Here is a 16242-nt window from a genome sequence, read left to right as displayed (position 1 = left end):
GGTCATTGTTCTCTGGATCAAAGACTTGGCGCAAAGCGATTTGAAAGTCCTGTACGCTTTGGCAGACCGAGGAACCCCTGGCCCATTCCGCGGTCGCCCAGGTTTTGGCCCGTCCCGTCAGGTGAGACACCATGAAGGCCACTCGGGACCGGGCTGTGGGAAATGCCTGTGGTAATTGTTCGAAATGAATGTCGCATTCTGTGAGGAAAGTCTGACAGCGCCCGGGTTCACCGGAGTATCGTTCTGGGGAGGCCAGTCTTAATCCTACCCCGGTGAATGGCGTGGTCGGTACGGAGAACTCAGGATGAGGAATTTGTCCGGTGGGAGCTGGTGCTCGACGCCGTGAGAGGCTCACCAGCTCGTGGACCTGGCTGGTCAATTCCCCAATCTGGGACAGCATGGTTTGCTGGATCCGGTCCTGGTTGTCGAGCCGGGCCTCCTGGCTCTGCAGTGCAGCCTCGACCTTGCCTGCTGGGTCCATGCTGGCCGAAGTGTACTGACACGACGAGGTAAGGTAGGACTCAGACGCAGGCGTAAGGTAAGCCACCAAGGCAGCAGGTTTATTTCCGGCCAACAGGTGTCTCCTCTCAAGCTGAGAGGAGAACAGGGAAGCAAAAAGGTGGAGAACAAAAAGCGCTCCACGAGGGAGGAAAAAACAGGCAAAAGGTACTGGGGACAACGAAAAGCGCTCCGCTAGGGAGGAAAAAGGAAACAAGGCAAAAGGGGTAACAAAAGGCGCTCCACTGGGGAGGAAAAGGCACAAAAACAAGGCAAAAACACTTGGCAACATGAACGAGGACATAAGGACTGTGGGACGCTTCCATGCACTGACTGTGACACTTCGGCACTGAGGGGAGAATGCAGGTGGCTTTTATTGCTGTAGGTGATTGGTGGCAGGTGGTGATAATCAAGGGCGGGGGCGGTAATTATGGAGCGGCAGGAAGGGCAAGTGACCTGGGGTGAGATGAGAGTTAGGGTTTTCAAAGTAAAACAGGAAACATGGATAACAAAACAAAAGCATGGACCGTCACGCCGGTGACGGCGTGACAGATCCTGTTCATTGAATCTGGTGTGTAGAGAAGAGGAACCTCGAAAACATGCAGGACTCAGGCCCTCGAGGACCGGAACTTGACACATTTGATCTATCATACCAACTATTAGTACTCATAAGCACAATCTCTATCACTTCAGTATCCAAAGCACAGTCTCCATTACCTCAGTTTTTATGCAATGAATGCCTCATTATTTTTTTACTATTATATTTCCTACAGGCCCCCTCCGTGAGCCGGCACCTTATTGTGGTGGAGGGGTTTGTGTGTCCTAATGATCCTAGAAGCTATGTTGTCTGGGGCTTTATGCCCCTGGCAGGGTCATCCATGGCAAATAGGTCCTAGGTGAGGGGCCAGACTAAGCATGGCTCAAAAGACCCCTTTTGAAGAAAAACATAAATGGAAAGACGTTTCCCTTTCCCGGATCACCGGGTCCCCCCTGTGGAGCCAGGCCTGGAGGTGAGGCTCGTTGGCGAGCCCGGCTGGGTACAGCCCGAAGAAGCAACGTGGGTCCCCCTTCCCAAGGGCTCACCACCGGTGGGAGGGGTCAAAGGGGTCGAGTGCAGAGCAGGCTTGGAGGCAGCCAGGGGCGGAGACCTTGGCGGACCGATCCCATGGACATGGAACGTCACCTCTCTGGTAGAGAAGGAGTCCAAGCTGGTGCGTGAGGCCGAAAAGTTCCGACTAGACATAGTTGGACTCACCTCCACACACAGCTTGGGCTCCGGTACCAGTCCTCTCAAGAGGGGTTGGACTCTCTTCCACTGTGGAGTTGCCCACGGTGAGAGGCACAGAGCAGGTGTGGGCATACCTATTGCCCCACAGCTCCGCGCCAGTACGTTGGGGTTCGCCCCAGTAGACGAGAGGGTAGCCTCCCTCCGCCTATCCTGACTGTTGTTTGTGCATATGCACCAAACAGTTCTGAGTACCCACCCTTTTGGAATCCTTGGAGGGTGTGCTGGAGAGCGCTCCCCCTGGGGACTCCATCGTCCTGCTGGGGGACTTCAACACTCACGTGGGCAATGACAGTGAGACCTGGAGTGGTGTGATTGGGAGGAAGACACTGCGCTCTAAAATATCCCTTGGCCTAAGACAGCTCTAGATAAAGGGTGTTGATTTGTTTGATGATAAAATTACAAATAAGACAATTAGAACTATATGGGGTATATGCCACGGAAGAGGCGGGACTGTTTTTTGCACATCAGTTTGTTTCCGGTTCAGTTTGCGATGTGTGGGCTGCGTCAAAAATAATTGTGCTTCCGACTTTGTGCCCCTGGGTTGCGCTTTCGCAACCCGGACCGGAAATAAACTGCAAAATTACGTCTCGCCTCTTCCGTGGCATATACCCCATTAATGCATGAATTTTTTCGTGGCCCAGTTAGAAGGAACTTTATTTTGAGGAAATTTGATGTAGGCGAGATTAAACAAATTAGAACTGGATATCTCTCATTCCCAATCCCCCTAGGAACAAAAAAATAAATAAATACATTTTACATTTATGCAACTAAACTAATAATCCAATTAATTGTTTAGACTCAAATTTAATTTTGAAGGGAACTACTGTGTTTTTTGTGACGAGGAAGTTGAAAACTTCAACCACTTATTTTTTCTCTGCGATTACGTACAGGGTTTTGTTTGGAGATGCAGAGCTGGCTTAGGTCCAAAAAAATTGAGTTGCCATCTTTGATGGTGGACTCATTCAAGTTTGTGATCCTTGTGAAAATAAAAATTGTGTCATTATTAGGGAAATATTTTATACACAAATGCAGATTTTTCAAAACAAAACCCTGTTGCGTTCATTGGTTAACTCTTGTGGGACAAATCTTGGAATTTTCTGAAGACTAAGAAATCCATGGAATTAATTTCATCACTGAAGAAATTTAAGTTGTTTTAATGCCCTTATGTTTACTGACCCCCCCCCCCCCCAAAAAAAAAAAAAAATGTTTTCTGCCATTTAATTTTACTCTGTGGTTGTTTTACATGCTGCATGGCTATTTTATACAGAGATGTTTGACTTGGTTCAAATTCTCAAATGTCGATATTGTTTGTAATTGTATATTTGTTCAGAAAAATAAAATGTTCAAACAAGAGTTTTAATTTCGGCCACCAGTGGGGTTTGTGCACACACGAGCAGAACCTTTTTGTGAACCAATTTGATGTAAAGCTTCGATTGTTCAAAAACATTCATCTGCCCATCACTACCACTTCCCCCCACAAATGTTATGCCCCGGAAAAAGTGTAGGATGTTGAACTCTTTCTGAGTACAGTCTTCCCTCGCTATAACGCGGTTCACTTTTCGCGGTCTCACTGTATCGCGGATTTTTTCTTAAGTGCAATTTTGCATATTTTTTTACAGTAATATACCCATTTTATAAAATTTATGAAGGTTTGAACATTGTCAATGTTTGAACAAGAGAGAAATGTGAGAACATGTAAATGCCTCAATGAGAAAAGTGTATAAATTGTGCGGTCGGGGATTTTAGAGCCTTAAAACATTTATAAGAGTTGTAAAACATAAAGCTAACTACTTCGCGGGTTTCATTTATTGCGGGTATTTTTTGGAACCTAACCCCAGCGGAAAACGAGGGAACACTGTACCGAGGAAACTTTGGGTTCTTGCATTTCCCACAGTACCTGAAAGCCACACACTCCTGTCATTCCCTCCCTGACTTGCTATAGGGGGCGCCCTTGTGTTCGTGGCCGGCTTGCATTGAATCATTGTCAGACAGCTGAGTCACTCACTGAGTGCACTTCAACTAGGACTCAGTTGTTGGAAACCTGAAAGAAGAGGGAATGTGAAGTGTGAAAGGAGCTTTTTTTTTTATTTTCGTGTGTATTTTGTGTTTCGCGGCAGGCAGGATGCTGACGGTGACGCTGAGGACGCTCCAACAGCAGACGTTTAAAATTGGCATCGACGCCGACGAGACGGTGAGTCAAAGTTGCTCGAGGTAAACACAGCGGCGGACAAGGAGCGAACCGAGACCCCACCGGCCCGGCGGGTTAGCTTGTAGCATACGCTCGCTGTGGCCTAGCTTAGCCTTTCAACGGGGTCATTCTGGTCGACTGTGTGGGTCTCAAACGCTCTTTAAATATTTCCAATTGTTCAAATAACAACTGGTTCGTGAGGGGAAGGGACACAAGTCAACTGTGCGCGGAGAAGTAGCCTTGATTAAAGCTAGCCGAAATCGCAGCAGGATATGCGTCGTTTTCCTTCAAAGTAAAGTTCAAAAGTGGTCGAAATCGGACCACGCTCTTTAGTCTAGCCGGCAATAGCAAATATGTGTCATGAACGATTTAATATCATAATACAAGGGTTGTCACCTTTTTTTCTGTTTTAAAGCTTCAAAAACGTTTTTTGTACCTATTGTGAAAAGTGCGCAAGGAAGTGGTGCTGTGGATAGGTAATTGACTCGTCTCGGTGTCTGAATGACTGTGCAAGATTCTTCATTTGCGTATCGAAAAAACGAAAACTATTCCAATTTCATTTTAAAACATTTGAACTCCTTTAACTGGACTAATTTGTGCATTACACTTTCTTTTAAAGTAATCCAACAGAAGTTATTTAGTCCCCAAAGGCTTAAAAAAATCACTGTACAACAAACACTAGACTCAACCCTGTACATACACATAAAGATGAACTACAGAAATCACTTCAAAACAGCTTATGCTAACAAGTGGGAAGAGTCTGACTTAAGTTGTAACGAATGTGATATAAAACAGCACAGCACTTATGCTGCAGTAATACGAATGCTCAAAATTTGGGTTTGGGATATGGAAGCCCCAAAGTGTCAAAATTCAATAAATAAAAAAGGCCTTTTTGAAATACTATCCTTTTGATAAATAACAGACAATTATGTAACATGGCCATTAAATTTTAAAATGAGGTGTTAGTATTATTATGAAAAGTGTTATGCTATTCTTTAACTCATTCACTGCCTTTGACAAGTATACTTGTCAATTGTATTTTTTAGAGCGGTGCTAAATGGGGGCGAATCTGAGCATGCTCCACTGTAAATATCAAACTTGGAAACAACTTTACTGATGCCCAACCACCGGTAGATGACGTCATTGCCCCATTTTATAGGAAATAAACACAGTTTCAGAGTCCATGGGAGAAATGGCTGTATTTTGGCAAACCTACATTTTTCTGCTGTCAATTATAAAAGAACGGGACGGGACAAAAAGTAGGGAGTCTATTCTGTTATTTGGTAGATTCGGTTTATATATAATTATTGAATGTAATATCACGTGAGTATTGGAAATGTAAAAATTTTCTATAATGACTGGCAGTGAATGAGTTAATATGTAACAAATATTTTATTTTGGTTAAATATTTCATAATGATTATTTTAACAACGTTATACTTTTTAAAAAATAATGACATTTAATTTATTTTCAAGGTTTTATAAGATAAAAAAAACGTTGTTTGACAAAGTCAGTTTTTATTTCATAATGTCCTTTTCCACAATGGTCTTCTTTTACATAATGGCGTTTTACAGCCGAATGACATGAGGCGGAGCCAGTTACGTGATTGGCTGAGTCCCTTATACAGACATGAGCAGCAGCACTTGCGGTATCGATTCACGCGTGGAGATTTTATCGCCTGATGAGGAGCCACGGCGGTCACAGGCTTGCTAAAGCATGGATACGAGAAGATAAGTCACTTTCAGAAGTACGCCAAGAAGTAGCAAATCGTTTAGAATCGGATCATAACGTAAAGGCCGCGTTAAACTTCTGCGTCAGGCTACGGGGTAGGCGTCACGGCGATCTCGGCTCACATGGGTGGTCCCACCCACTAACTTTGATTGACAGGCCAAGTCATTGGGCTGTAAAACGCCATTATGTAAAAGAAGAGCATTGTGGAAAAGGACATTATGAAATAAAAACGGACTTTGTAAAACAACGTGAAAACCTTGAAAATAAATTAAATGTCATTATTTTTAAAAAGTATGACGTTGTTAAAATAATCATTATGAAATATTTAATCAAAATAAAATATTTGTTACATATTAAAGAATAGCATAACACTTTTCATAATAATACTAACACCTCATTTTAAAATTTAATGTCCATATTACATAATTGTCTGTTATTTATCAAAAGGATAGTTATTTCAAAAAGGCCTTTTTATTTATTGAATTTTGACACTTTTGGGCTTCCATATTGGGAGAGTACCAATACCGGGTATCGATAATGTGGTGATACAAGCCTAATTTAAAAAAAAAAAAAAGGGGTATTGTGATGACGCACTGATACCCAGGCACTCTCTTATGGCCTTAAATGTTTTCCCAAATGCAATGTATCCATGTCAATCCTCTCACATGAACAGTAAAAGATGCAATTTCTGTCTGTATGTGTGTGTGTGTTTTTTTTGTGTGTTTTTTTTAATTATTATTATTATTATTTTTACAAGGTATATATCGATGACAACTGTACTAAGGGCTGGACAATTAATCAAAATTTTATTGTGATTTCGATTTTGGCTTCTCTCGAGCTTTGAAACACAATAATAAAAGAAAAACGATTAATGTTCAGAATGCCGTGGTGCTTTTACAATTTCCCTATGTTGTGAAATTACCCTGAATGCACTAGGGGTGTCACGATTCGCCAACTCCACGATTCGATTTAAATTTCGATTTTGGGGTCACGATTCGATTTTTTTTTCGATTTTTTTTTTTTTTTTTTTTTTCTCCGCTCCCCCACTTTATAACACAGAGGCATATGCTTCTGTAGGCTAAGGCTAGTCTATGATCATTGGTTCTATTCATTGTACAGTAAATCTTATTTCAAAAGATCGGCTACATATAGGTGATGCAATTTCCATATTATTTTTGTGTAAATTTATGTAATATATGATAATTGACATTAGGCAGGAATGATCAAATTCAAAGAATTTATTTACAATATAAAGTTAACCGTCTTGTTCTTACTGAAGTGTAAAATAAAAAATAAAAAAACAAAAACAAAAAGTCACAGTGGGTGCCTGCCATCTATTGACTGTTTTTGGTTACAACAGTGTGCTGTGCGTTCCTCTTAAAATAATGTGCAATGTGCAACAACAACAAAAAATATATTGTATCCAAAGTCATGGAACAAATACAGCCTGAACAAACTATATCCCAACATTTACAGTTGCTGGGCATACTGTAGCGTGGTTCAAGTACACTAATTAAATGTTTGAATCCAGCGTTTTCCAAGGCTGCAGGTCTGCTGCTATAAATAGACCTATGGATCTGGCGTTTCGCGCGAGCTGAAGTGTGTGGAAGTTTCACTGTAAATGAGGATGAAATAGTTGGTTGGACCGTTGTTTTCCCACTTCTAGTTGAATTTGATAAATCTAAATCTTTGTGATGCCTGCGTAAATGTCCCGTCATGTTTGTCGTGTTTCCCGTTGTTACGGCTGGCGGCTCGGGCCATTCAGTTTGAATGCGCCAGCGCGACACTCTGATTGGAGGACTGTGCCAGCGCGACACTCCGATTGGACGACTGTGCCAGCGCGACACTCCGATTGGACGACTGTGCCAGCGCGACACTCCGATTGGACGACTGTGCCAGCGCGACGCTATTGTGTATCCGTGTATTATACCCCTATTAGTTATTGTTTCTCCTCCGTTCTGTCAGTTCTGTCAAATGCGGTTATTATTTGTTCACCTTCCACTTTCACTCCCTTGTCAAACCCCTGCCTGAAATTTCAATTAAAACTACTCAGATGTTAAAGTCGACCCGTGTTTATCTACTCTATATTTTCTGTTATTGTGTTACTTCCCTTCCCCTTGACGAGCCGGGCGTAACACCGTGGCCGAGTACAGTACGCGCACATAGCATATCTTGCAACTGTGGTCTTTTTATCGACAACGTGAACGTTGTCGACATAACTCACCGGGAACGCAAAATGTTTCCAAACTGGTGACGAGAGAAGCGGGAGCGGCTTGAAGCACCATTGCTGTGTCTGTCCGCGCTTGCCATCATGACTGCAGGAGAAGTCAGCTAACAAGTGCCGTTAGCTAGTAGCTGAATGGCTGCGTCTCATTTGCTTTCCTGGGAGGTGGCGGTGGCGGCGGTGGCGGCGGGCGCGAGGGGGGGGGCATCGAATCGTGTGTCCTCTCTTCTATTTCGATGCTCGAAATCGTGACGTAATTTCGATCGATTTCGATAAAAAATCGAAATCGTGACACCCTTAGAATGCACCTTGTTGCTTGTCGCAAGCACGGAGCGAATATAAGTGATACTGCTGTCCCTAAGCATCCTTTTAAGCCACATGTGTCAAGATCCAGTCCTCGAGGGCCTGAGTCCTGCATGTTTTTGAGGTTTCTCTACTCCAACACACCTGATTCAATGATCAGGCTCATTATCAGGCTCCTGCAGAGCTTGCTGATTAGTTTAAATATGAATCAGCGACAAACGTGATGAAGTATGGCGTTGTCAAAAGTCAGAAAAGTAGACACTGAAAAGCGAATGGACTGACGCGTGTGCTTTGATTTTACCGGCATCAAGACGAGCCCTGTGTATCTGCCTACAAGGGCTCACTAAACGTCTCTGGAATGGTCGAGGAATGTTGGAAATTGAAAGCAATGGCAGACACGCTATTTGAAGAGAAAGGAGAGCAACTTATGGTCCGTCAAAATCCCTTGTCATCCTCAACAACAACAAGCACAGAGCTGCTCTTGGAGAATGTGCACTCTCCCAGATGGACAGTGCCATCCAAAGTGCCTGGTGAATTGTGTTAGCTGCGGATGAATTAATCAACTGATGTGGCAATCCTCAGCTTTTGGTGTATGTCCGATTCTATCAGAAAGGAGACAAAAACATTTTGGGTATCACAGTTTTGAAAACACATGTGGGATAAGAGGACATATATTTGGCCATAATGAAATGCTGAAAGAGAAAGGAAATAATGTGAAAATTGTTGTTGTTGTTGTTTATCCATAACTAGTGATGGGGATCCTTCCTTGAAAGATTTAATAATTGAATATTTGCACAAAAAAGAAATGAATGAAAGAGATATTTGAACCATAGACTAAAAATAAGTTGAATTATTTAAGAAAGGAAAGTTTTTGTCAATTCATTGACATGTTTACAGTTGAATAGTAGAAAATTAAATTATTGTGGTTGGGTGTTTTTCATGTCCAGACCCTGGTCAATTGGGCTGATCAGGTTAGTGGACCTCTTGCCAATTTAGTTTGGGACCTCTGGCCTAGCGCTAAAACTAAAGTCAGTGGAGGATCCCATTCAAATGCTAACGGTAAATTAACATTGACTTCGGGAGTGATAGTCCTTAAAAAAACAAAAAACAAATATTCACACACGAATGCTGTGGAAACACAATGACAGTACTAACTGCGAGTAAAGTGACTTTTTAAAAAATCGATTTGCCTATCAATTATTCCAATGATTAATCGACTAATAAAAAAAAATCATCATATGTTTACTAAGCCTGACGTATTCGCTTGTCTCATTCAAACATAGTGAGTTGTCGAAGCCCACAATGGCCATTGTGATGCAGCATACCAACGTTACCGCACACGCACAGAAAGGTTTTCCAAATAACTCACGGTATGCTCCAAGATCCCGCACCGTCACCTTACGCTGCCTTCACGTGCAATGGGAAAGATGGATGTTACCACTCGGAAACTCCTAATCACGACCAAGTTTTGTTCATGGGATTTTGTTGTTATAGCAAAATTATTGTGCGTAATTGTGTAGATTCTAAAACAGCCTGCTGTGCTAGCGGACGTTTCCAGAGCCATGGGTGTTTCTATTGTTGTTATCACTTAAAGCCTAATTTATGCCTCCATGTTTGCTCTCGCGTTGATGATCGCCGTAGGTCACATGATCGACGCGAGCCATGAATTTTAAGTGCCGCGTCGCTCGTGGCCGGCTGCGGTGCACACGTTGCCAATCCTTGAACGGCGTAGATGGCGGGGCGTAGCTCGCTTCTGATTGGTCCGTTCGATGGCGTTTTTTCTTTTTCTTTTTTCTCTCTTTCTCCCCGCCCCCCGCCCAGTTAGTTTCTGTGAAGGCAACTGGCGGCGCAAATTGACTTCCTGCTCGGAGACGACGGCTGTGCATGTGGATATGTGCCTGGGACGAGAGGTGGAAAACAACAATAACTTAAAAAAAAAACTAAAAAAACAATACTGTGTTCGCTAAGCACATGGCTGTTGTGTTTTGGCGAGTTTACGGCCGACACCGGTGCAAATTGGCAATAATTAATTGCCACGGTGATGAACTTACTCTCCCCCCGGCTTTGTTTCGTGTTTCTTAATTAAATTGAACTTCCTGAATTCGTCATAAAATGCAGAGGAATCGCCACTCTGTGGCGTCCCAGCCATAGCGACAGCGGGACTTTGTGTGAAACTCCAGCAGACACAGATGTGTATTGCGCACAAGTCGGAAGGCAAACGCACGAGCGGAGCTACACCGTAACGCCTCCGCGCGAGCCTCTCGCAGAAGCATACTGAGGTAAGGCCTCAGTATGCTCCTGCGAGAGGCTCGTGCGGAGGCGTTACGGCATAGCTCCGCTCGTGCGTTTGCCTTCCGACTTGTGCGCAATACAACGCGAGAGCAAACGTGGAGGCATAAATTAGGCTTTACAAATTGCAATTATGCCGTGTTGCTCAGCATGGCGTTGTTCACAATCACAACGACCAGGCAGTGGCGTTATGATGCAGGGTTAGAGTTGGGGTTAAATAAAGTAAGTAAAATACCACGATTTGATGTAGGTGGGACTGCACATTTCAGCTTTCTACCTCGTCAAATGAGTGGTGTGCCCTGTTACTTTTTTTTTTTAAAGATTTAGGCTAATGAAGTTAAGTGATAATGAAGATTGTGAACGTGAACGCCATAAACGCCTAATGCTGCAATACATTACGTAATCGCAGCAGCATGGTAACAACAAAGCATCCATATGTCACCAGCAGGTGACCAATCACAGCGTAGTAGTTCTTAAAGGAGTTGACCAAACTCTCTCTCAATACGGCACTGATTCAACAGTGCCCCCTGCTGTAAAGTTTACTGGCTTTGCGCATGTGGGTCTTGGGTTTTCGGCAAGTACAACGGCTCGGCAAAATATCACTGCCAAAAGTCACGTGAGTTTTGTCCGTAGTTGTAGAATTGCTTTTTACGGACACAAAACATTTTTTTTTGCACTTGAAAGATTTTTTTTGTCGTAATTAAAGATATGCTTCTTTGTGTACGTAGATCAGGTTGTGTGTAAATAGATCACACGTTTTGTTACGTAGATCAGGTTTTGTGTAAATAGATTACACGTTTTGTGTACGTAGATCAGGTTTTGTGTACGTAGATCAGGTTTTGTGTAAATAGATCACACGTTTTGTGTACGTAGATCAGGTTTTGTGTAGATAGATCACACGTTTTGTGTACGTAGCTCAGGTTTTGTGTACGTAGGTCAGGTTTTGTGTACGTGTAGCACACTTTTTTTGTCTGAGAATTGGCTACCGTAGATATACAAAAACTGGAAGAAAACTGGGGTAAAGAAATGGCTGTTTTCCACATGCTCCTGCTAGCGGAATCAAAAAGATGGAAGAGGAGACGACTCATTTAGAGCCAGTCCATTGGTTGTCATACTGATGAAAGCTGGGCTTATCATTGGCCCAACATGATTTGCAGCGTGATGAGACAGAGCTGCAGATGTGGCAACAAATATGCGGTTAAAAAAAAAATTGTGGATATTATTTTGATCCTTAGGTTGTTGTTGTTGTTGTTTTAAAGTGTGCCACAGATATGTCACGAGGCATCTGGGACCTTTTCAAAATTGTGGAAAAATGTTCCATAATCCCAAAATGAAATGAAAGACCACATGCCCATTGTTATGTGAAGCATTAAGTTGAATTATTGTAATTTCTGACTAACGTTATTGTTTTGTGTTTGTCAGGTGAAAGTGTTGAAGGAGAGAATTGAGCAGGAGCGAGGAAAAGATGCATTTCCTGTCGAAGGACAAAAGCTTATCTACGCAGGTGACGAACGGATGCCGTTAGACAAAATGATGAATCAGTTGTTTAAATGCAATCTCTTGTTCATGTCACTTTTCCTTCGCGCTAGGCAAAATCTTGAACGACGAAACGATGCTGAAAGAATACAACATCAGTGAAAAGAACTTTGTGGTTCTCATGGTCACCAAGGTCAGTTTCAACCAAGGCTATTGTTCATGAAAACTACAGAAAAAAATATTCCATTTTATATTACATTTTAAAAGGGTTTACTTCACTTGGTTTTTTACCCCTAGTCCACCTCCATAGGGTACTCTGTTCACTGCCTAGCCAGAAATGAAGCGCTCTAAACAGCCACACTCAGCTGGAGGGTCGTCCTTCTTGCTCAAGCTCTGGTGCAATGAATTTTTCAAACTCCATCTATCCATCTGCGCTGCATATCCTCACTAGGTTCGCACATGGGCGTGCTCGATTTTTTAAACTCGTATCTTTGAAATTTCACTCAGCCAACCTTCAGCGACTGTCTGCCTTGTTCTTACTCAACTACCAACGTCAAGAGTACATAACACCATCCCAAAATCATAGTCAATCGCTAATTAATTTAAGGATGCTCAGAAACTGCTAGTTAATTAGTCTTTTATTCATTGTATGATACAGCACAAGTCTCCGGTGATAGCAACTAGCCACTAACGGGAGCATAAACATTGACATCGCTCATGTTCGGGGAAACACAAGGGGCATTCAAATGCAGTCGGACATCTCAAACTCAGACTTAAAAAAGTCCATCAATGCATTCAATGTTAATAATTACAATCTAAACAATGTGTGATTTCTATCAAGCTATAAAAGGTGACATACATTAAGAAGAATGATTGATGTGAAAGTATTTGCTGTTTTACATGATTACAATCAGTGGTCCATCTAGTCACTTATGTTATGAATCAACTACTTGGCTTCCATCCTCCATTCTAGTTGCTGGTATGTCAATTAATCAAAAATAGAATAAACATGCCTTTCTTATATATAATTCATATAACATTTACCACCAAAAACCTGAACGCCATGTGAATTTGTCCCCCTTAAACAGGCATTAAACAAAACACTGAGCAAGAATATTAACTTTGTAATAGTACAGTATAGCAGTTTTATTTTCATCAGTCACTTGGGTTTCCATATATCCCCTACAATGTGCTCACATTTCCTTGGTTGGAAAACTGCATCAGAGGACCTAACCCAAAGTAGTGTTGAAGGGCCAGACTTGATTTATCATGATGCTTGGTAGGCAGTGACAATGTGGCTACAACTTAAGAGTGTATCAGAACGTGCAGAACCACACTGTACATAAGTTGCCAAATTGTGTACAACATGAACAGTGCTCCCAATAAAGGCACACACAAGCATGGGCAAGACAGTATAAAATAAATAATAAAAAATCGATTTTGGGACATTTTATATTGATTCGGAATCACAGTAATTTTTTTGTTTTTTTTGTTTTGTTTTTTGCACACTATTGTTTAGACTAGTGTTGGTGCAGGCAAAGTATTCCTGCCAAAAAAGAAAATGGGGTTTATTTCCCCTTGACCACCCATCCATGTTATGAATATCAAAACTTTGACGTTTTCTTTATTTATAGCCCAAAGCAGCCCCTGCACCTCAGAACCCCATAAAGACTACCCCCCAAACTGCGCTGCCCCCCTCGTCCTCCTCGGCATCAGAACCGTCATCCTTATCTTCATCCTCGCCCTCCTCATCTGTGTGCGTCCCCACACAAGAAGCCCCAGCCACCACGTCTTTGGAAGCGGCACCGCCACCCGCCCCGGAGAACACCCCCACCACTTCTCCCGAAGATACGTCTCCCCCGTCAGCAGCCACCAAAGACCCCCCCGATGCTGGAACCCCCCCAACAGTCGTAACGGACATGGAGAAGCCTGAAGACACGCCGACAGAGGAAGCGGGAAGTCGAGCATCCGTCCATTCTTCAGCTTCTAGGTGAGCACATGAAGCAGTTTTTTTTTTGTTTTTTTTTTTAAAGCAGTCTTTATTGAGTTTTCACAAAGTGACTGTGGCACAATAATTATTAGGGATGTAACGATATCCAAACATCACAATACGATATTATCATGATAAGAAGCTCACGATATGGTAATTATCACGATATTGTGGGGAGGTTGGCGATATTTAAAAAAGGTCACAATATTGTAAAAAGTGAGCTCAAACTAAAAAAAAAAACAATATTGTGCTTTTGTACATTACATCAATGTTATATTATTGTTATTATTATTATTATTATTATTATAATTATTATCATTATAATTATGCTATTATTATTACATTATGTTGTTAATGCATGCACACATTGAGTTCCTCCGCATAATGGCTTGCTTCACAGGCATATTACGTTCCCCTTTATCTGACAATTAGTGTAGATTTTAAACATAGAAGGGCCAAAAATCCCTAATGAAAATTAAATTGCACTAAAAAAAAAGCCACCAGAGGGTGCTAGAACTGCACGAATGGTGGAAATCAACCTGACTTTTTTTTTAACAGATGTGTTGCATTTAAATATCGTAAACATAACGACGACAATATTGTGGCAGTTTTGATATCACGATATTGCGCTTATTGTTACATCCCTAATAATTATTAGAATAGATTATGGCAGGAGCCACTTTTCCATAGGGATGTAACGATTCACTCAAGCCCTTTTTGATTCGATTTTCGATTTTCAGTTCCTGACTTTCGATTCGATTTTTTATTTTTTTAACTTTGTTATTTTTACGTAAAATGACTAATTGGATAACCAAAAAATGTTTTTATTTTAACATCTGCATTTCGTCCTTGTTACCAAGATTAACTTACTGTAACTTAAAAAAATAACAACTTGAAAATGAAAAAAATTAGGGGTAGCCGATAATTATCGTCATTGATATTATCGTCAACTTGGCTTTCACGATGTCCAGTTTTACGTTATCAAGTTTTAATACTATCTCTAAATGGGAGGAAAAAACGGCTGAATTGATTGGCTGCAAAGTAGGAGGAAGTGGTGAAAACTGTTATTTGGCGAATCAGCGTGCATAGACGGAAGAGGAGAAGCGATAAGAGGAGAAGCGGGCAGGATTCAGTCACGTGACTGGGTGGCGCCAGACGGAAAGACTGGACCGAAGTGTTTACGAGTGAGAACATGGAATCGAAGTCTCGTTTCAGTGACTAATATCATAGAAACTTATCAGGACTTAAGTCCACGTCCAGGAAATTATTTGGGGTTGACGACCAAAATAACGCGTGCCGGAAAACGCTCGCCCTGAAAAGCACTTCTGCTCTACCACGGACCATATGGAGGATTACGTGACTTTGCGACTCCACAAGTACTACAACTGCTCAAGAAAAAATAAGTAAAGCTGCTCAACACAATCAGAAAACCCTCACTGCATTGAGCTAACACACACTGTCCTGATTGACAAAGCAAGTAAACGGTGATGTCTCACAAACGCCGCCATTATGCAAGCAGGTAAAAGTTGACCGAATGTTCCATATTGGCTTAATATTCATAACATATTCAAAACATCCCCCTATTCTGACTGTGGTAGTAAACCGCAGCTTTTGTCATTGTGATTTCTGTAGCATTTGGCAGTGGTGCACCAGTACTTACTGCAGATGTAAAATGTGATGATGTGAATGTGAGGCCCTGTAACAGCTTTGGGCACCAAATTGTGTAATTAAAAGCGCTATATAAAAAGCATTTAATTTACCATTTACCAGTTCTGTTATTATGGAATAATAAAAGACATTTATTTGACAAAGATTCAGAAAAAATAATGAAAACACCCACATAGTCTTGAAATAATAATAATAATAAAGCTTTCATTGTTAAATGTTGCTATAGAATATTGTTGTAAAATATTTTGTAGAGATGTATTAAGCACATTAAAATATAAACAAGAGCTGTTGTTCAAAAAGGTTAAGGTTAATATTCTGCCCTCACAACACATTCTCAGCTGATCCTTTTCCTTTTTAACTAAAAAAGGAAACTAAACAGTGTAACAATGAGCCCCTCTACTGGACTAATAAGATTACATCAGCGACATGCATTTCATTGAGTGTTATTCATCTGATACACAGGCAGGTAAACACACGATAAATTACGTAATTAAGTAAACTTACAAAACTTAAAACATGAAATTGATTACTTACAAAGATCGAACCACGTTTTTATTGCTGTCTAGTGGCTACTAGGAACAAGAACA

At 41.6% G+C, this 16242-nt stretch overlaps 1 protein-coding gene across 1 annotated transcript in view; it reads left to right on the top strand.

Annotated features, from left to right (window-relative positions):
- Positions 1 to 3727: 3727 nt before the first annotated feature.
- LOC144027742 (UV excision repair protein RAD23 homolog B-like) overlaps positions 3728 to 16242 on the top strand; it is a 49749-nt gene continuing 37234 nt past the window's right edge. Inside the window, exons 1-4 of the mRNA XM_077535536.1 lie at positions 3728 to 3977; positions 11944 to 12025; positions 12111 to 12190; positions 13632 to 13987. Coding sequence (XP_077391662.1) covers positions 3909 to 3977; positions 11944 to 12025; positions 12111 to 12190; positions 13632 to 13987 — 587 coding nt within the window. The 5' untranslated portion in view covers positions 3728 to 3908. The remainder of the gene's footprint in view (positions 3978 to 11943; positions 12026 to 12110; positions 12191 to 13631; positions 13988 to 16242) is intronic.

Source organism: Festucalex cinctus, chromosome 10 (assembly GCF_051991245.1).
Source record: "Festucalex cinctus isolate MCC-2025b chromosome 10, RoL_Fcin_1.0, whole genome shotgun sequence".
Lineage (NCBI taxonomy): Eukaryota > Metazoa > Chordata > Actinopteri > Syngnathiformes > Syngnathidae > Festucalex > Festucalex cinctus.
This window is presented reverse-complemented; position numbering and strand designations above follow the sequence as displayed.